A 21,744-nucleotide genomic window follows, 5' to 3' on the forward strand; every position below is an offset into this window, starting at 1 on the left:
GTCTGATTGTTGGGTTTTCTCTGTATTATTATAGTGTCTTTATCTCACAACAGAAAGCATCTAGAGGTGACTGCTGTTGTGATTTGGTGTTGTATAAATAAAGTTTAATTATGTTAATAGAGGTGAGGATAAGTGAGATTCATATACCAGGACATGTGAGTGTATTTCATTATCCTGCCATGGTCTCACTCTGGATGTTTTATAGTTAGAAACAACACGTAACTCTGCCACTGATCTCACACAACACTATGATTACATGTATGAGTGAGTTTTTCCTTTCCAGTCACCTTTCTCACTCACTATGTGTTAATAGACCTCTCTGCATTGAATCGTACCTGCTATTAATCTCTGTCTCTCTTCCACAGCATGTCTTTATCCTGTTTTTCTTCTCTCACCCCAACCGGTCGCAGTAGATGGCCGCCCCTCCCTGAGCCTGGTTCTGCCGGAGGTTTCTTCCTGTTAAAAGGGAGTTTTTCCTTCCCACTGTCGCCAAAGTTCTTGCTCATAGGGGGTCATATGATTGTTGGGTTTTTCTCTTTATCTATTATTGTAAGATCAACTGTACAATATAAAGTGCCTTGAGGCGACTGTTGTTGTGATTTGGCGCTATATAAATAAAATTTAATTTAACTTAATTGAAATTCTCCGGCTAAGCCCCTCAAAGTGTCCACTATGGAAATAAGCTGACTGTCATGAATGCTTTTTGATGCTGCATGCTCTTCATTTTTAGATGTATTAAGCGTATTGTGCTGCAGTGGTTTGAATCATTTTCATCCAACAGGGTATAATTCTTTGTTAATATAAAGAGTCTTCTTCACACTGGAGTTCGTTGGGGTTGTGTACTCAGACTCTGAAAACTGAAGATGTTTAAGGCTTTAAGAGCAGGCTGTTTGAACAGGCTGTTAGAAATGATAGACTAACCCTTATGACCAAAATTCTGAGTTTCCAACCTCACCTTTACAGGTTAACCACATCTACAGTTCTTCGCTTGCCTGGTCATGTCTTATTGCTGTCTGGCTTTTCAGTCATCAAATCAATAGTCACTTCAAAGTGTATTATACTTTAAGATAAAGACCCTACTATAATAAAGAGAACACCCAACATTCAGACAGAGGACAATGAACTGGAGGCTGAAATGTTTCCATCTGTGAGACTCTCAGCACATGAAGAGGAACCTCTGCTTGTGGTGCATGAATCAACCTGCTGTTGCAGAGAGAGCAGAACCCCTTATAACAGGGGTGGGGGAACTCCAGGCCTCAAGGGTCGGTGTCCTGCAGGTTTAGATGTGTCCTTGATCCAACACAGCTGATTTAAATGGCTAAATTACTTCTTTAAATTGTCTTGAAGTTCTCCAGAGGCCTGATAATGAAGTAATCATTATCACCTAGGGTGATATCTAAAACGTGCAGGACCCTAGCGCTTGAGGCCTGGAGTTCCCCACCCCTGTCTTATAGCATAAATGATGGGAAAAAGCCAGAAGAGTTATCCAATAAATGATTTTCAGAAAGTTTGTTTGATGATAAACATAGCTCACACACACCTGTTGATTGCGCATTGAGCCCCACTAGTTTCACTATGTTTAACATAGGGAAGGAATTCCTTATGTTCTGTCACTAGATGTGTGAAAAGTGATGGACAGACTTCCTCAATTTGGGGGAGTCTGTCCATGCTTTTTAAAGATAAAGCAAAATTTTACACCTGTGTTTGCTCACCATGTGTCATTTGGTATTTCTCCCACAAGAAAGCGATGACCATATTAAAGGCCCACGATTAACAGCAACTGACAGGGACATTCGAAAACAGTAAACAGTTAGTTAATCTTTTAAATGTCATTTAAAAAATCTTTTAAAAAAATATGAACCTATCACTATAAAATTATTTTTGTTTCTCGGGTACTTATAAAGATGTTTGTTTCCTATCACTAGTTGGATGTGTTTTTGACCCCCCCTCTTATTTCATGATTTTGTTTGTTCCACGTGCACGTGCTCCTGGACTGCAGTAGGACGACTCCATTAAAAGTGAAGGCTGGGTTTGAAAAAATGAAAGAGGGAAAGGTGGAACTTTAACTAGTGGTGAAGTGAAAGAAACTGCCGCGTGTCCCAGTGCTAGCTAGCTTACTTCATCACTAACAGGAAGCATGTGGTCGGTGAAGCCTGACCCTTTGTACACGTGTGCACTACGTTACTTACGTGGTGCCACACAGATCACACCTCTAGCTCAGGCTCAGCTGTACCACTCACATCTCCCTACAGCCACACTGCTAACACTGAACCAGCCCACTGACACCTGAAGAAACAGGGGAGCTCTTTTAACTAAAAACGTGTGTCTGACTGCAGGAAGACCTGTGGGAAATGTATTTTTATTCTACACGCTATTTATTTCATAATAATAATACATTATCCCTATAACCCACATAAACAGAGCAGTTATGGAGATGTGTGTGTTGCTCTGCACATATTTTGCACACAGATTTACTTTGTTTGAACACTAAGATCCAAAGTATTATTTAAGTTATATTTCCCAATACTTAATATTACAAATACAATGTTTTAGCAGTAAAAATACTTTACACCATTTTATAGATGAGAATGAAAAATTATTTCTGTTCAAAGGTTTATGTATATTTAATTTGTATTTTGTGTAAGGTACCAATCAATGGAAATAAAATTTTAAAAAATTAATAAAATTATGGTATGGTTATCAATAAAATGATTAAAAGCATATATCTCATCAACCTTGCATGAAATCATTAATTCTATTTATCCATTTTTCATGTCTGCACAGTGTTTGTATTAATGGGTGGTGCCCAAAGTGATATTATTATTTATGTCCCATATCTCTGGTGGCACCCCTGGTGCTAAATGACAGAAAACAGACACAAAATGACTCATACTCAAATTTATTCAGTTACTCATAAAACACTCATATATCAGAAAATATCTGGACCTAGTTATGTCAGTCAGCGTGACCTAAAATTCTTGATCCGGGCTCGGTTAAAACATGTTTTTACGGTATTGACTCACTGAACAACACCCTCAGTCCAAATAGAAATATGACAACAACAAAAAAAGAGAATAAATGATGCACTGAATATTCACACAATAAAACGTGTTTGATACTCTTGTATAGTCTGGTCCAGGGGTAGGCAACCTTTCTGATGGCGAGTGCCATTTAAAATTTCCTCAGAAGTCAGTGTGCCATATGATTGCATTAGCAATAAATTTAATAACGCTCTATATTAACAGTTACACACTATATAGAACCACTTTATAGAATTATATTTGTTCGCAGATGTTCGCAGATGTTGGCAGCTATCAGCGAATAGTTATCAGCTATTTTGAAACAAAAAAAGACACTTTTTATCCATAACAGCAAATGAACTGCACAACAGAAAATACAAATGCTATTTATGGTCTCCTCAAAACAATGATAAGAAAAATAAACTGGGCCAATATGGCATGTCTCTTAATACAGAGACACACATGTTAATGTGATCTCTGGTCTCCCACTCAGAAACGCAGGTCTCCAAGTGTCCAGCATTCAGATGGCTACCTGAGGACACTCATGTGAGAGAAAATCTGCTCACACAGATATGTAGAGCCAAATACTGTCAATAAGGCCTCAGCAATGTTCTGAAGACAGTTAAACTTGACAGGTAGTGATGTCCAGCAGGTGAAAATGCAAGCTCCATGAACACGCACAGCTATGGATTCCAGCTGCTTTGATGTTGCATTAACTGGCATTAACTCAGCCAGTTAATGCGAGACAAATCCAGCTGCTCATTAAAGATTTCTGGTTTGATCAGAAAATAGAACATTGGTCCATACACCTGAAAGTCCCAAAAATGCATTGTGTCTCGAGTCTACGGATGTATCGGTGTGTTTCCGTGGTGCTGATGCTGTGCTGAGCGGACAGCTCCTGAAGCTTTTGAAGTGTCAGAATGTGGAAAGTTAACAACGTCCCTCTCACCAGTAGGCTAAGTTATTTTTAGCCAATTACAAGTTGAATCTGGTAGTTGGGTTTGTTAGCTAAGATACCGTCATTAAGAAGAGGCACAACTAATGTGTCTATGCGAGCTGATTTGCGATGTGCACCGCTGGCGCGGCCATTTATTTTTTGATGCACCTTCTCAGATTAATTCACTGCGTGTCGTGCCCAGGGCTGGACTGAGACAAAAAATCGCCCTGGGCATTTTGACTAAAGACCGGCCCACCAGGTATTAAAGCCATAAAGCCTTTGAATGAAAACAAATGCTGTTGTGACAGTGATGTTCATTCTTGTTGGTATGTATGATTTCTATACATTTTATGTCAGATAAAAACTTTGGTTGTAAGCTTCAGATAATTATTTAATGACAGCCAGACATTTTAAATGAGAATAAGAAAGAAAAGTATTTCTTTGTGCCCCCTTTTCCCTGTTAATGCCTGGCCCCCTGGCAAAACTTTGCTAGACCCGCCCCTGCACAGTTACCAGCTGTAAGCTACTTAGAAAAGGATCCTGGTGTTATTTCTCAGAAACAGTTCATAACTTCCCTTCAACTCATTCATGTCACCTAAAAGGTAAACCTGTTTCTCCATCACCTGTTCAGCTCTGATGATTCAGTAAGGACATCTCCTGGTTTCATCTTCATGTTTCCCTCTCACCACATATCCAAACCGACATCATGACCAGCAGCTTTTACAGCTGTGGCTCCAGCAAACATCAGCTGATACTAGAAATTAATATTAAATAAATTCTAACAACAGCTGATCAAGCTTAAACGTGCTGCTGTTGTTTAGCGCGCCATCTGGCGGTTTCCTCTTTCTGGCGCAAAGTGGGCGATAAACAAACGAGAGAAAAGCCCATATTCAGAGAAATTATTACACGTTTCGTGTTGCGCTGAGAAAAGCAGTTTCTCAGCGAGAAAAATCAGTTTCATGATTGAAGTAGAAACAGGAGAGGGGAGAGAATGAGAAAAGAAGAAGAGGCAGTTGTGCAGCGTAATGGTAAATGGCCCACTTTTCTAGTCCCTAAGGACCCCAAAGCGCTTCACACTACATTCAGTCATTCACACACAAGCGATGGCAAGCTACATTGTGGGCGCACTGACAGAGACGAGGCTGCCGGACACTGGCGCCACTGGGCCCTCTGACCACCACCAGTAGGCAAACATGGGGTTAGTATCTTGCCCAAGGATATTTGGCATGCAGCCAGGAGGCAGCCTGGGATCGAACCACCGACCTTCTGATTAGTGGCTGACCTGCTCTGCCACCTGAGCTACAGCCACCCCGTAGTAATGACAGAATAAATCCACCTTTGTGTCTTTTTCCATTCTAGCTGAAGTACGGGACAAACTGCGTCCCTTCTCAGCTCAACACGAAACGTGTAATAATTTCTCTGAATACGGGACGATTCCGTTTTTTACGGGACGGTTGGCAACTCTACTAACCTTATGAATAACATAAAGTTCATTATCAGTAACATCATAGCACTCACCCAGCTGTATAGAAACTCCGTCATGCTAGCTAGTACGTAATACGAGTTATTGTAACTGACTGTAAAACGTCAGCATAACGAAAATAAACTCCACCTAAACTTGGTTTATATCTGACCCAGATAGACTGCAGGTCATAACGTCTTACCTGAAGTTCAGTTCACCTGACACTCGGACCGGCGGCTGCCTCGGGTCTGTCCTCCTCCTGCCTCCCTTCTCCCTCATCCACCTGCTGGTCTCCACCACTTGTTAATTTTACTGAATCTGTGGAAGCTCCGCCATAGCCACCACCAAACAACTGAGTTATTTTTACACACCGGCCAGGATCTGGCCAATCCACCACCTTTCATTGTTTATACCGTTACAAGGAAAAAAAAAGGTCACCGGGCCACCGAGCAAATGCCCAGTATGCCCGATGTCCAGTCCAGCTATGGTCGTGCCATCAGTTAACCAGGGGTCGGCCTAGGGTTGCCGACCCCTGGTCTGGTCTAACCAAGTGACCTAAGTGACCCAGCATTAGGTGATATTTTAGCATTTGTCACTTCTGGCTCCAAAAAAACCCAAAACAAATGAAAAACAACATGGTGGTTGCCACAAGTCCAGAAGCTTTGTTGTTTATGTCACAGAGACCACATCTGTCTGTGTATAACATCTGGATGCCAGCAGCCTCCAGGCTGTACTCAGGGTTTAGACCGAAAATAGGTTTTTAATTGATTTTGTCTACAGAAAGTAAAATTAAAATGATTTTTTATAAGAATGAACTCTTAAGTTTGCCCTGTGTTTTCTTTGTTACACTTCCTCATCTCTGGAAGCACAAAAACACATTTTATCATTTGTTGTTTGTTAAAGTCATGCTGACCTCACGCTTCTACAGCCAAATAATCTGAGATCAACAATGAGCTGGAGTTAGGAGTGAGCCCTGTGATGCTGCTCATTGGGAGTGTATTTCAGCTCCTGCTGATATGACTGATCACAGTGCACGCTCTGAGAACTCAGTCTGTGTATTGATAAGTCTTCTTGAGCTCTGAGCCTCTCTGTTTTTTTCTTCCTGGGAGACCTACACCTACAGGCGGTGAATTTAAATGTGTCGGCCAGGGATGATAAAGGCCGACTGTCCATCCATCTTCACTGCTCAGCAGGACGAGTGCTGCTGCTGCTGCTGCTGCTGCTGCTGCTGGTGCTGTTGCTCGACCACAATCAGAAGCACATCCTGAACCAGTATCAGAGCGACGTCTGTGAGCTGAGACACAGAGTCCACAATCTGCAACTATCAGTCAGCCACACACACACACACACACACCTCTCACACACACACGCACACACCCACACACCTCTCACACACACACGCACACACCTCACACACACACACACACCTCACACACACACCCACACAACTCACACACGCACACACGCACACACCTCACACACACACACACCCACACACCTCTCTCTCTCACACACACACACACCCACACACCTCTCTCACACACACGCACACACCTCACACACACACACACACACACACCTCTCTCTCTCTCACACACACACACACATACACACATGCACACACCTGACACACGCACACACCTCACACACACACACACACGCACCTCTCACACACACGCACACACACACACCCATACACCTCACACACACACACACCTCACACACACACACACGCACACACACCTCTCACACACACGCACACACACACACCTCTCACACACACACACACACACACACACACATGATTATTTAAAAAAATTAAGGCAAATGGATTATCGGGATAAAAACTATAATTAAAATAAATGTATTATGTAAAAACATTTTACTAAATGCTTCAAGACCACATAAAAATAACTCTCTAAATCAAAAGTCCAGAAAATAATAAATGTATATATATAAATAAATTATATCTGATTACTCCCCCTAAAAAACCCGAATATTAAAACAATATTAAATAATTACGTACACAGATTAAAAATATTTTTTTAAAAAGCAATAATTAGAACAAGAATCCTGAGAAAGAAATAAAATTACAACAGCATTATGGAGTTGGAGAGGAATTAGAAATTAAAGACATAATAAATCTATGTGATATATTCTAAAATAATAAAGGTAGATCAAAAAAATATGTTAAGATGAAATCATAATAAAAAATGTATTATAGTTATATGATTCTAAGTTTAATTTAATTTAATTATAAGTTTAACAAAGGGAAATAAGGAAAAATATAACTACAGCACAAAAAGGTAAATAATAAAACGAAGAATAAAAATAAATTAATAATTAACAATGGCAATAATTAAAATGTAAAATAACAAAATAATTACACTAAAACTATACATTCATATGTAAATAAAAAATGAATATAAATAAAATGTATGATTAAAATATAAAATACCTGGGACATTTTCAATAATAAAAGATAAATAAATAAACAGTCATTACAGTAATAGCAGACCGTGTCTTTCAGTCAGATGACGTTGCTCTGAGGTCACACTCCGGGTCAATGTAAGGAGTAAACGCGCGTGCGTGGCGCTTGTTTGACGCCCGGAGAAAGGGAGAAAGAGAGAGAGAGAGCGAAAGAGAGTCTGAGTTTCGGGTGAGGAGGGGGTGAGGAGGAGGAGAAGGAAGTTTCGAGGTTTTCCTCAGTGCTCGCACGCGCTGGGCTTGCTGAAAGACGCACGAGGCTGCTACTGGAGTGGATCTAACCGGCGGGAGACGCGCGTGCCGTTACGCACCGGGCAGCTCCGGTGTGTGTCTGTGTGTGTGTGTGACAAAGAGGAGGAAGAGTAGCGGACAGAGTCACATTGAGCTCGGAAAGTTGGAGTACAGCTGCGGAGTGATCGGGGGCAGCTGATGTTCTTCACCGAGGACAGAGCTCCATCTCCGGGAGAGCCGCTCCGGAGCATGCGCTCCTGCCCGGACTCCCAGTCTTCTTCGTCTTCTTCTGCGTCCCTGCCGGGGCTGCTGTGAGCCCAGGACGGCGGGGTGGGAAGGGGGGTCCCACCGTGTCCGGGGTTCGTGCTCGCGCCACTATGTCGGTGGCAGTCCGCGCGATGTGCGGAGAGAGAGAGTGAGAGACCCCGACGCTCAGAGCGAGAGAACCATGACTTCCTGTGGGATTACAGCAGCACGCGACATGATCCTAATCGGCGTCGTCTGCCTGCTGCTCGTGCTCGGTGAGTACACCTCCGCTGCCCGCGTGCACGCGCACAGGTGAGGGCAGAGGCTCGGTTTGCGCCTCTGTCAGTCAGCTGGGTCTAAAGATGCTCTCGTGCTCTGAAACACCGAGTAACCGTCAGCAGGAGTACTCGGATACTCACTGAGATACTCCATTACAAGTGAAAATGTTGCAGTGCATGAAGTTAACTTTTAAATCTACGCAGACAAACAGCGCGCGCCCTTACCCTCAGACCCATGTACCACCCGTGACGTGTTAGAATAGTACAGAGTACTGTGTTTACAGTACTTGGTGTACAGAGTACTGTGTGTACTCTGCTGTACTTTCTGTTTGGATTTCTATTATGTTTCTATTCAGTGTTTATTGTTCATCAGAGCCATAAAGAGCATCTTTGTTATGTTGAGTAAATGAAGTATCTTCAGGTGCAGGTGCTCTCTGAGGTACTGCCATTTTGTCCCTGACAGGGTGTAGTTATTTGTACTCCCAGGGGTTTGACTACTTCTACACCTCTGCCTTACTGTGAGCTTCTACTAAAAGATGCTGTTACCGTGCTTGATACCAGGACTGAGGACAGCAGGTCTCGGGAACCTTTGTTCTGATCCTGAATATTTTAATCTGAACTTTTTACTGCTGCACAAACATCCACGTACCCCTGAAAGGTCACATCGTTACCCCGAGGTCCAGTAATTAGCTCTTTGTGTGGCCCTCACCTGTGGGAGCTGTTCCTCTGCCCCTGGTTCTGAGCGCTGGTCTGATGTGTTGCAGCTTGTTGAGGTGGAGCTGTGGGGTGGGTGACACAAGCTCGTGGTGCTGGAGCATTTCTGTCTGCAGTGGAGCAAACAGAGTGCGGAGCCGTGTTTTTTCGTGCCACCTTTTTTTTTGTGTCTCTGCAGACTGTAAATGCACGTTTCATGAGAGCAGCACAGGATTTTGTCCCACTGTTCCAGCAGGGGGCGCCTGGTGCCCTACTGACCTAGCACTAACCACAAGAAAGTCTGGAGAGTCACCCAGGTTATTTTTTACAGATACAATGTGCAGATGTCCCCTGCAAGCATTGCGTCAGGCGCTGATAAAGTGTCAGATGAGGGGAGCCTGCAGAGTGTCCCACAGCTTCCATCAGTTACTCATCATAGGAGACTCAGTGAAGGCCAGCTCAGGTCTCAGGCGTCAGTCCCGGTCCAGTCAGCTTAAAGGTGTAGCATTGTCCAGCAGCTCCAGCAGCTCCACTAGCTCCGGTTCTGAGGTGGCTATGTTCCACAGTGCTCTCCTTAGACCAGGTGGACAGGAAGAGCCTCCTCGAGTGATTGTGAGGGTTAAGGAGGACTTCAGGGACCACAGCCTGTGTGGGACATGAGTATTCACTGCAGACCATAGAAAGCATATAAAGATGTGGATGAACCCACAGTAACAGCCTCGTTCATGAATTTTTTCACACGGATTACAAAGAGGTTAGGTTCATGGTTAGTTGAGAGTAACGGGTTAACGGTCCACCTGGCTGTAACAGTCAGCTCACCTGTAAGAAACAGCTGCCTCTTCGAGAGGTGGGCTTTGCTTTGGTTTTTGCACTGCTCTTCACGTCATCATTGCTGATCTCACCACCTCAAACTCTGGGACGGCCGTCAGCTTTATGAACTGTAAAGCCTTTCAGATGAGAGCTCAAACATCTGCAAGGACAAAAACAATTTCAGCTCAAGCACCTGATGGTCTTCTTCAAATCCCAGAATCAGGAAGCTCTGAGACACATCTGACAGTTAGAAATGGTCCAAAGATGTTCTCCAGATGTTCTGACCGAAGGATTTTCCTGCTAGAACTTTAGACAGAAAGAAAAAACTGAACAGCAGCAATATTTGGAGGGCAGGTTGAGGTATATCAGTCGTTACCTGCAGAGCTGTGGTTAGGCTCGTATGAACACAGAGAAGATGGAGGATAAGGGTGAAAATCTTCCTAAATGAAAGTTCACTTTGAGGTCCCTCAATGGGCAGAAGGCACAAAGAAGATGCCAAACGAACCAAACTTCAGCCGAGAGAATGGGTGAGATGATCCGTCCACAGCATGAGGTCAACCATTCATAGTCTGGATTACTCGCTGTGAAAGCCATGATCCCCGGCTTCTGGTCCACATGTGAGGTTTCAGGAGCCAGGGATGAGGAAAATGGAAGGAGGAGCGTGCTGCAGCGCTTCCACTTTTACTTTGAAGGAGAACTACAGCTCTTTGCACTTTTATTTTGAAGAACCGCAGCTCTTTGCACTTTTACTTTGAAGGAGAACTACAGCGTTTTGCACTTTTATTTTGAAGAACTGCAGCTCTTTGCACTTTTATTTTGAAGAACCGCAGCTCTTTGCACTTTTACTTTGAAGGAGAACTACAGCGTTTTGCACTTTTATTTTGAAGAACTGCAGCTCTTTGCACTTTTATATTGAAGGAGAACTACAGCGCTTTACATTTTTAATTTCAAAGAAGGACTATGGTGCTTTGCGCACTGAAGGACAAAGATCTGAATGTGTGTTTGTTCCACATCGTGTTTCCTCTCTATAACACAGCCTTTATATTCATTCACAGAGTTATTATATGATAATGCTTCTGGTTATCATAGGTAATTTTTGGGACTGTGAAATGTCAGCGGCATGTAACGTAATAGTTTACTTTTACCCTCTTGCCTGGTTTTGTGCCGGTTAACCGTCAGATCATGTTGTTTGTTGGGTTCAGCATGTTATGTCTCTAAAATAATGACTCCAGCAGCTCACACACACTTCCTGTTTCTGAAAACCCTCAAAATCCCACGAAATGCACACACCTGCTATCTGCGGCTGCCGACAGGTAAACATTCATTTATCTGGTCCCTGTGATGCTCGCTTAATTGGATTCACCCGCATGTTATTGTCTCTGCTGGATGGAAGCTGTTGAACTGCCTGACAAAGGCCACGCTCGGCACAGATGGAGCTGAGTCTGTGCGCCCTGGAGGAGATGTGGAGCCGGATTAGTGTGGGATATTTTCTTGAGGACATCCGCGCAATGCCTTCTAATGTTTCCTATTTCAGTTTCATATGTTTCTGTCACAGCTAACGGCCGCTGGAACAACAATAACCTACAACAGGAAGACATATATGATATGATGCTCTATGAACACGTGCTGGCTTTATTCTCAGCTTCTTATCAGGAGATCACCTCATCTCGATCCGAGATCCATCACTGAGCCTTCAATCTGCAATCCTGAGTCACAGCCGAGAAACTGAGGCAAAGCATACAGACACACCTCCACCTGCACCAGAGGAAAAGCCTGCCTGAGTCTGCAGAGACACACATTTATCTGACCAACAGTCCCATTAATATTTTGACATTTAGTTTTAAACGAGCTCTGTTTGAACTGATTAGTTTGCTATGTTAAAGAGATGGAAAAAGATCACAAAGAAGCAATAAGTGACAGTAAACAGGCGCCAAAAACTACAAAGCGACAAAAATATTGGAAAAATATTTAAAAAGACCATAAGCACACACAAAAATTTAACAAAAAGCAGAGCAGAGACACATGGTGACTCTAATGAGACACAAAATGACTGCAAATAGATAAAATGATCACAAAAGTAAACAGGAAGTGAGTGAAGCTAACACCTCTGTGTCTAACTCCCGCCTTCTCCCTGTTTTCCTGCAGATGTGTGCGTTTGTGACTCGGAGCTTGGCACCCCCGGCTGGAGGGAACCTCTAGACTGTGTCCGAGCCTCTGAGCTGTGCAACCAGAACAGCCAGTGCAGCTCGCGTTACCGGATCATGCGCCAGTGCCTGTCGGGCGGGGACAAGGAGCGCAGCGCCATGCTGGCCTCCAAGGAGTGCCAGGGGGCGCTGGAGGTGCTGCAGGACTCGCCGCTCTACGACTGCCGCTGCAAGAGAGGCATGAAGAAGGAGCTGCAGTGCCTGCAGAACTACTGGAGCATCCACATGGGCCTGACTGAGGGTAAGCCTCCTATGCTGGGCCCTGTCCAGAGCTAATAAAGCCTCCTGCTGCCGCTGATGGAGCACAGCAGCTTGCTGGTGTTTTTATGTCAGGTCTTCTCTTCACACGCTGAGGTCGTCTGTTGGCCTGGAGGGCAGACAGAAAGTAGAGAAAGTTTTACTCAGTGAGCACTTGCAAACAGTAGGTAAAGACGTGAGAGAGTGCAGGGGAGCAGCCTGAAGTCTGATGTGACAGGAAGTGTGTTTATTCAGGAGAAGCTCAGACATCATCACCAGAGTATGAAGAGATTTGACAGGAATGGGGAATGGATGAGTTACACTGTGTCTGCAGTGCGAGCCCTGCTGTTTTTCATCAGTATAATTTGAATTGGCTGGATTCTTCATGCTCCTCTGGATTGTCAGGGAAGCATCACTGATCCCTCAATCTCTGCAGGTTCTGCGTCCTGGGCAGAGTTGTTTTTCTGGCTGTTTATGTGTGATGGACAGTAGACGTAGTGAAATTCTCAGCAGCACGAGCCACCCTGAATCTAATGACAATGGGATCGTGTCTGTGCAGTCAGGTTTGAGGGAGTTATTACTGATTGTTTGACAAAATTGCTGCAATCATGTTGATTAGTGGGTGACCTTTAACCTGGGCCAGCTGCTGGTTCAGATCGACTCATGTTTGTGCTATATTTTTAAGATTACTCTTATTTCACCAAACTATTATTTCATTATTGATGCTGGAGTTTTAAGGCCGATATTGATAACCATCCCACCATCTATCTGTCCGTCCATCCAACCATGTGTTCATCAATCTTTGAAGGCGAGCGCCTGGTTTTGGGTCCATTAGGCTTGATTGGACACCTCCTGAATAACATGGATCTGCTGCTCAGTGAGCCCACTGCCCCAGAGGGCCTGGGGTTGGGTGGAGTGTAAGCTGGGCTGTTGACAAAAGTGCGATTGGTGTTTATGGACCCCCAGACTGGACTCAGTGAATGAGTTTTAAAATCCAGATGGTAGTTAGCTGTAAATACATGAAGTCAAAGAGTATTGATTTCATCTATCGGTAAATCTCGTGTAAAGGCTCAGAGTAAAGATGCTTTACTACCATTTAGTTTCTATAATAACAGACAGCTAGCTGTAGCATAGCTTCACAGCATGTATTCGACATGTGACTTCATCACATCCAGGTCAGGTGTATATGAAACACAGTTCATACAGCAGAGCACTGTACCCCAGGCGGCCTGCAGACCTCCGTCAGGCGTCCCTTCCTCTGCCATGTTTCACTGAAATCTGCAAAACCCAAAAACTCTCAGTCCAAATAAACCTGCAGCCACGCTGAGGTTCACCCGGGGCTGTGTTCCAAACTTTGTCAGCTCTGACTTTGTGATTTTACAAAGGGAGGGCGGCGTGTTTGTTTAGCTGTTTGGTTTTCTGCAGAGGAACCTAAAAATGATTTTGATCCTTTTAAAGTGTCCATCGTGAGCGCTCCAGCGGTGCGCCGACAGACGAGCCTCTGACGAGCCTCTGACGAGCCTCTGACGGCTTTCCGAGATGCTTCTTTGGGAATTTTAGCACAACAAACGAGCCGCTCACATGAAACGCTCGCTTGCTGCAGAGCTGCTGTGTTCTCAGTCACCTGGATAACGTCCGTGGCTCATTCACATCCCACTGCCACACACACACACGTGCACACAGCCCGTTGGCTGGCCTAGTTTAGGTCTCGGCAGTGGCAGAGCTCATTAAGAGCCTTTGTCTTTGTTCTCCTTTCCATTGAGGATGTCTCTGTAGTGCCAGCAAAGCTAGCAAAGCCTCCACATCACACACACACAGACGCTCACACACACACTCAATGCTGTGCGGCCACACACAGGCCGTGTGTTTAAGCCTGACAAAGTTGTAATGTACAGAAACACAAACATGCTGTCTGACACGCAGCAGAACAAATATCTATACCCACTAACACTGCACGTGCTCACACGGCTTTCCTTCGTGCTGTGTTCGTGCGTCTGAGCTCTGCAGTGTGTTTCAGAGTCTTTTTGCATTAAAGCGTCACATCTTAACCTGGCGATCAAACATCTCGGTCGCACACAGCTGAAGGTGGACCAGTGAGAAACGCTTTGACATCCAGAGACAGAGTCATGTGCAGTTCTTAATGATCTTCCAAACCTTTATTATTTCCTCTGCACTGATCTTGTTCACTAAAATCTCTCTTTTAGTGACTTTTAGCTCAAGCTAAACCAACAGTGAATGACTTTTAGGGAGGGGCAACGGGAGCGTTTCGTTTATTAGACAAAATCAAATGAGCTTGCCTTGTTTCCATCGTCTCTAAAAGCCAAATTATAATCTGATCAATCCTCCAGCCCTGCTAGAGGCTGATGACCAGAAACACTGAGTTTATTCAAAGGCAGGACCTGAGCGTGAAAATTACGATGCTAGCTGTCACAGAATATGTCCAGTTTTGACCCTGAGAGGAGGTGGAACTGAAAGTCAGTCCTCAACTGGGCCCAACTTGCACAAAAGCAGAGGAAAAGGAAACAGGAGCCATGACTTCACACTTAAAGGTAAAGCTTGCAGAGTTCAGAAACCATCAAGCTCCCAACACGGAGCCTCAGTAGAGGTGACTGTGCATCTGAATGACTTGAAAGTATTTGGCAGAAGTTGCTGTCCTCTTTCAGAAGAGCTGGAAGCCTCTTGGGGAGGTACTGAAGATGGGTGTCCAGGTTTGGTGAGATGTTTGAGGATTACCTGGTTACTTAGCCTGATGATGGACACCTGGATGAATTAGGGTTGGGCGATTGGACGAATATATTGACTATCGTTTTTACAGGGGAGATTTATTTGCCCATCAGTAAGTTTGCTAATAATGATGGAACTAATAGAAGCAATCAACAGAAAAAAAAAATAATAGCGCTGTTTTAACAGCACCCTCTTTCATCTGTGAGCAAATGCACCCTCCTCAGACTGCACCCAAATGCTTGTTGATGGAGCTGCAGAAGCTAGTGATCGCCACATACTCAGCCGGATGGTGGACACGTACATGCTCATGCAAATTAGTTGTGTTTGAGTACTTTGCTCGCACTATACGTCTGCACAAGCGGCACACCACTTTGGTTACATCCTTAGGTTTACCTCTTTCATCTGGTTTAAAGCCAAAGAAATCCCAAATTGGCAACTTTATATTTCTTTAGTGCTGTCAGCGCTAACTAACGCGATTAACAATTAACCCATCTGGAGGGTTAATTGTTAATCCAACGCTACTGAGTCAAAATCCATGAAATGTCTCTGTCAATGCATTTCGGGCAGTTTGTCCAAAGTTTGTTCATTCTGCGCTCCAGATGGGTTGAGAGTGTTAAAAATTTTAATCGTGATGACCACGTTAACACTGCATTAACGCGTTTCTTCCTGTCAAAAGGGAGTTTTTCCTTCATGTTGTTGCCAAAGTACTTCCTCACATGGGGTCATGTGATTGTTGGGATTTTTCTGTAATCCTGTAGGGTCTTTACCTTACAGTATTAAAACACCTTGAGGTGGCTGTTTTTATTGGTGCTATATATAAAATTGAAAATAAAATTGAATTGAATCAATATGTTTTTTTAGTGGCTATGAGGGATGATGATCAGTGCTACAAAGCTGTCGCATCAGAGACTACAGTCCTTTCCAAACCTTGAACAAGGTGACAACTCAAAGTTAAAAACTCAAACAGTGTTTGTGCACTTTCAGCTAATGAGCAGGATTTCAAGGGTGCAGGTAAATGGCTTGATGTGGCGCGCAGCCTTGAGTCACGAATCTTAAAAATGATTTGAACATGGCAGCAGTCTGTGCAGATTGCTACGAACATCAGCGTGACTACAAAGAAGCTTTAAAAGGTTTCTCACAGGAAAGTTCATCTGCTGCTCGTTTAATTACATCCTGCTTCTGATGGGTTTATAGAAATTGTGCTCCTGTAGTTTTGGCTTCCAGCTATATTTTTCTTTCATGTGACACTGAACAAAAGATTTTCTCTTGCACTGTTTGTCTCGTTCATGCATGACGGGCAGGAGGGGATGTGTTGGCTTTTCAGCTTAAAACTTATAATAGAAGTCAGGAGGAAGAACAGGTGAGACTGAAAAGACTCCGAAGTTTCTCCCAGTACGAGTTCAGCCTGTGTTTATGTGCCTGGAGAGCCTGGATTTAGGAGACAGGTTCAAAACTCAGAGCTGTGGTCATCAGAGGAGCCAGTCTTTAACTACATAATGATAATAATAATAAGAACAACAACAACAACAACAAAAATGTCACTAAGAAATAATGATAATAATGATAGTAATAATAATAATACAAATTTTTCAATGACTGTTACATCACACACACAGAAAATCTACAAACACAGGAGTGAAACTAAAGTGTGCAGCAGACGTCCAGTTTGAGATCTTTAATCTACTTTTAGGTTTTTAATCTGATTCATGTTAAAATTAGTTCTCGGTCTCAAACTTGGTCTTTAGTCTGATTTTCATTCTTACATGTTTAATCCAGTCTAAAGTTTTTAGCCAAGTCTTTATGTGTTATTCTGGCCTAAATCATCATCAGTAAATTCCAACCTAATCAGGATTAGTCCTGTCAGATTATTGGATTTTTGGCTGCTAATAAAAAATAAACCTTGAAACTAACACACAACGAAATGTCTTTTGTTTTGGAAATGAGCGGTTGGGGTCGCTAAGGGCCTCACATAGATCATCTAGTCCTTAGTGTTACATTTAGACCTGAGTCTTGTCTTTAGGCCTAATTTTGTAAATTTCAGTCTAATCTCTGCTCACTGCTGGGCTCAGCGCTGTGTTCAGGAGACCGTCCAGACATTTCTACATATTTCCGTGAAGAGTTTTCCTCTCGAGACTGCAATGCTTCCACCACGGAGGTTATTTCTGTGTTTTTAGTCAAAGATTTACTTTAATTGTTATTAAATTTTATTTGTTGCCTCACTGTGGTTTTGGTTTCTGTAACGTGCCCACCTGCATTCCAGCAACAGCCAGTAATCGTTTCTTTTCTTGCAAATATTTTGTCGATCCTTTTGTTCAGAGCACAGAAAGAGAAAAGAGTCACAAGTGAAATGGTCTCTGAAATACCAGCATGCTCTGGAAATGTGTTTAAATTGCTAATTACGCGTAGTTCACTCCTGCGTGACGCTGCTTTTATAGTCTGATACAGAGTCTTTCACTTAGTCTTAAATATGGTCTTTGTGAGTCACTTGAGTAAATCAGCAGCCTGTGGCTTAATTAGGAGAGCTGTGATTGACGGCAGCATCCAGGTTTCATTTTGCAGACTCTCCAGTGAGTCTCTCTGCCCGGCAGATCCTCCGAGAGCTGCTGGGAAGGTGTTGAAGGGAAGGGTGGAAATGAGTAATGAGCTGAGGGACAGAAAATTGGTTGTGGGTGGAGAGTGCTGAGTCCAGAGACGGAGGACTGGAGTCTTTCCTGAAAGCTTTTCCTCTGGCATTCTTTTCATTATTCGTTCTTTGAGGGCTGCAGAGGAAACACTCACCCAGGAGGAACAAAGTGGGGTGACACAGACTCTCAGAGGTTTCCTCCCACCTGTTATTATGTTCACTGTGAATGTGAAGGAGGTGAGTGGAAGCACCTTAATAGGAGAAGGAAACTTACAAATTATCAGAAAGTGAGGCACAGAATAAAAACCTGGATATGGTTAGAGATGCTGAATAAATCTATTACCACAGTAGCTATGATGATGACGACTGTGATGTCACCATGACTCACCTGTGGAAAGACCTGCATCATCTGTTGGTTTAACATTTTGCCTGTCATTTTGTTAATATATTTCTTTATTTTATTTACACTGACTTAAGGTGGACTGATGATTGAGGATTTCATCACTTGGCCTGCAACACACATCTGTTCGCAAGACATAGCTATAGTTGCACACATTACAAAACCATGGCAAAGCTAATCCCATTACCAGGAATGGGTTTGGGGGTTGGGGTCACAAATCCATCTGTGAGCTCTTGCTTGTCAGGTGAACGTGTAAAGCACTAATCTACGGAGGCCTGATGGTATCAGATTTTTGAGTAGGATTATTTCAGGTAGTTAGGTATGACTAGAAGGTGAAATGTGATTTAATTCTCTGAGAGCTACAAGAGCATCCTCTTGGTGGGTACCTGTGAGTGGACCCACAGTTGTTCTATCATAAAGGTAATATAGAATGGTAAACAATCATCACGTCTTTAAACAGAAAACACCATTCAGCTTTTCCATCTGAGATGCAGTGATGATGACTGTAAGCCGGGGCCCGAGGGCAGAAGGATAAACACCATCGAGGGCCTTAAGAGCAGCTGCAGAGGCATGGCCATAAATCATATCGCCATAATCCAGAACAGAGAGAAAAATGGCCTTAGCTACTTTTTTCTGTAAAACACAAGGAGGTTAGTTCTTTACAAAACAACACACGTCTGAGCTCCATCATTTTATTTTGTTTGCTTCCCTCATTGCTCTTATGGCACTTTTGCCTTGGACCAGACATTCACAGATTTCTTTCTTGCAGACCTTTGCTTGACCCAGAATAATGTCCTGCTCATTGGTAGTAGCTTGAACCGGATTGGCTAAAGCATTGGTTCCCAAGGTGTGGGGCCCGCCCCCTGGGGGGTCGCAGAGCTATTGCGGCGGGGGGGGGGGGGGGGGGCGGTATGAAAAGAGAGAGAAAAAAAACAATGCTTGGACACTACTAGCATAATGAACAGATTTTTGACGGGGCTCCCACACAAACGCAAAGCAGGAGACGAAGCATTGCCAAATATGTTTCTAAACCAACCTCCTTCCAAGCCAAAGACTAGAAAATATGATGAAGCATATCTTCCCTTTGGCTTCACCTGTACAAGTGCCAAGGTAGGTCTCTGCGATAGAATTAGTTTTCCCTGCATTGGAAGCACGCGCTGGGCTCTCCAAATCACAGACAAACAGTATCCCACATTTTGTATTTTTAGTTCACAAACACCATCCATCCATCCATCCATCCATCTTCATCCGCTTTATCCGAGGCCAGGTCGCGGGGGCAGCAGCCTAAGCAGAGAATCCCAGACCTCCCTCTCCCCAGCCACCTCCAGCTTATCCGGGGGAACACCAAGGCGTTCCCAGGCCAGCTGAGAGATATAATCTCTCCAGCGTGTCCTGGGTCTGTCCCGAGGCCTACTCCCGGTGGGACATGCCCGGAACACCAGCCCCAGGAGACGCCCAGGAGGCATCCTTGTCAGATGTCCGAACCACCTCAGCTGGCTCCTTTCGATGTGGAGGAGCAGCGGCTCTACTCTGAGCCCCTCCCGGATGGCTGAACCTCTCACCCTATCTCTAAGGGAGAGGTCAGCCACCCTTCGGAGGAAGCTCATTTCCGCCGCTTGTATCCGCGATCTCGTTCTTTCGGTCACTACCAACAGCTCGTGGCCATAGGTGAGGGTAGGGATGTAAATCGACCGGTAAATTGAGAGCTTTGCTTTTACACTCAGCTCCCTCTTCACCACGACGGACCGGTGCAGCGTCCGCATCACTGCAGCCGCCGCATCAATCCGTCTGTCGATCTCCGGCTCCCTTCTCCCATCACTTGCAAACAAGACCCCGAGATCAACCACATCATCTGCAAAAAGCAGAGACGAGATTCTGAGGCCACCGAAGTGAAAGCCCTCCGCCACTTGGCTGTGCCTAGATATCCTGTCCATAAAAATTATGAACAGAATCGGTGACAAAGGGCAGCTCTGGCGGAGCCCATCACCCACCGGGAACGAGTCCGACTTATTGTCGGCAATGCGAACCAAGCTCTTGCAACAGTTGTATAGGGATTGAATGGCCCGTAGCAATGGGCCAGACACCCCATACTCCCGCAGCACCTCCCACAGGACACCTCGAGGGACACGGTCGAATGCCTTCTCTAAGTCCACAAAACACATGTAGACTGGTTGGGCAAACTCCCATGCACCCTCAAGTATCCTTGAGAGGATGAAGAGCTGGTCCAGTGTTCCGCGACCAGGATGAAAACCGCATTGTTCCTCCTGTATCACACTTCTTGTAATAAATAACTACTCCTGACATTTTGGAGATGTTCACTCTTTATACAGTAAAGTTACAGTGGGATACAAATAATATCAGGGCGACCCTGCCACAATTTGTTCTCCCTGTCCAAATCACAGTATCCCACAGTTGTTTATGTTTTTAAACCGATTTTGCACAGAGAGGCATTTTTGAAAAATTTATTGATAGCAATGTTGAATATTATCACACAGGAAAAAACAACTACACGTAAAATAATGACACCGTGATGCCTCTGCCTTTCTAAATGGAGGGACAGTAACTGTGTGTGTGTATTTGTAAGCATGTAAAAACTGAAGATAGTAAGATTAACAGTAACAGTTTTTTGTCTCTATCTGTCATTGTAGAAATTCATCTCATGCAAACAATAATGTGGCGCACAGCGTGACGTGATAAAAGGCACATACCTTTGACGTTTGCGTGACGAACTCTGTATTCCTCGTCCACACGTAACGCAAAAACTGAGTTTTAAAACATCGCCGTTTTCGTTTATTCAAAACGCCGTTTACGTGTGGACGAAAGGCCCAAACGCATAGAACCAGCTGCAATACCATGTAGGTGTGGACGTAGTGTAAAAGAATTAGTAGTTTATTTCATTGCTACGTGTAATTTATTGCAGTTTACTTGTATTTGCTACTTTTTGACGAGAGGAGCAATGTAATCATGCACGGACTGATTTCTGTGTTTGGACAAACTAATTGCCAAATTGCACACTGGAGGAAAAGGCTCAGATAGAAATGAACCGTTATCTCAGTGAGGAGGTCATAAACGGAGAAGACGATCCACTGGCTTGGTGGAAAAGGCATGAAAAATGTTTCCCATTGATGTCACACATGGTTCGGAAATGTCTGCATATACCAGCCACAAGCAAACCTTCAGAACGGGTCTTTCAATACCACCTATTGTTAACCACCTGCACACACTGCCAAAACCTGATAAAGTAAACATGCTCGTTTTCCTGTCAAATATGTCACAAACGGTTGCGGGGACACAACGGGCTGGAGAGCACTGGCTTGACCTGGGACACATGAAACACGTTATGAATGCGCATGTTGTGCGGTAACTTGAGGCGAACAGACACAGGGTTAACA

General features: G+C 44.0%; 1 protein-coding gene across 1 annotated transcript in view; it reads left to right on the top strand.

Annotated features, from left to right (window-relative positions):
- The first annotated feature begins 8,125 nt into the window (after positions 1 to 8,125).
- Positions 8,126 to 21,744, top strand: part of gfra2b (GDNF family receptor alpha 2b) — a 135,982-nt gene continuing 122,363 nt past the window's right edge. The window contains exons 1-2 of the mRNA XM_085168821.1: positions 8,126 to 8,658; positions 12,310 to 12,609. Of these exons, the coding sequence (XP_085024947.1) occupies positions 8,586 to 8,658; positions 12,310 to 12,609 (373 nt within the window). The 5' untranslated portion in view covers positions 8,126 to 8,585. The remainder of the gene's footprint in view (positions 8,659 to 12,309; positions 12,610 to 21,744) is intronic.

Source organism: Neolamprologus multifasciatus, chromosome 7 (assembly GCF_963576455.1).
Source record: "Neolamprologus multifasciatus chromosome 7, fNeoMul1.2, whole genome shotgun sequence".
Classification (NCBI taxonomy): Eukaryota; Metazoa; Chordata; class Actinopteri; order Cichliformes; family Cichlidae; genus Neolamprologus; species Neolamprologus multifasciatus.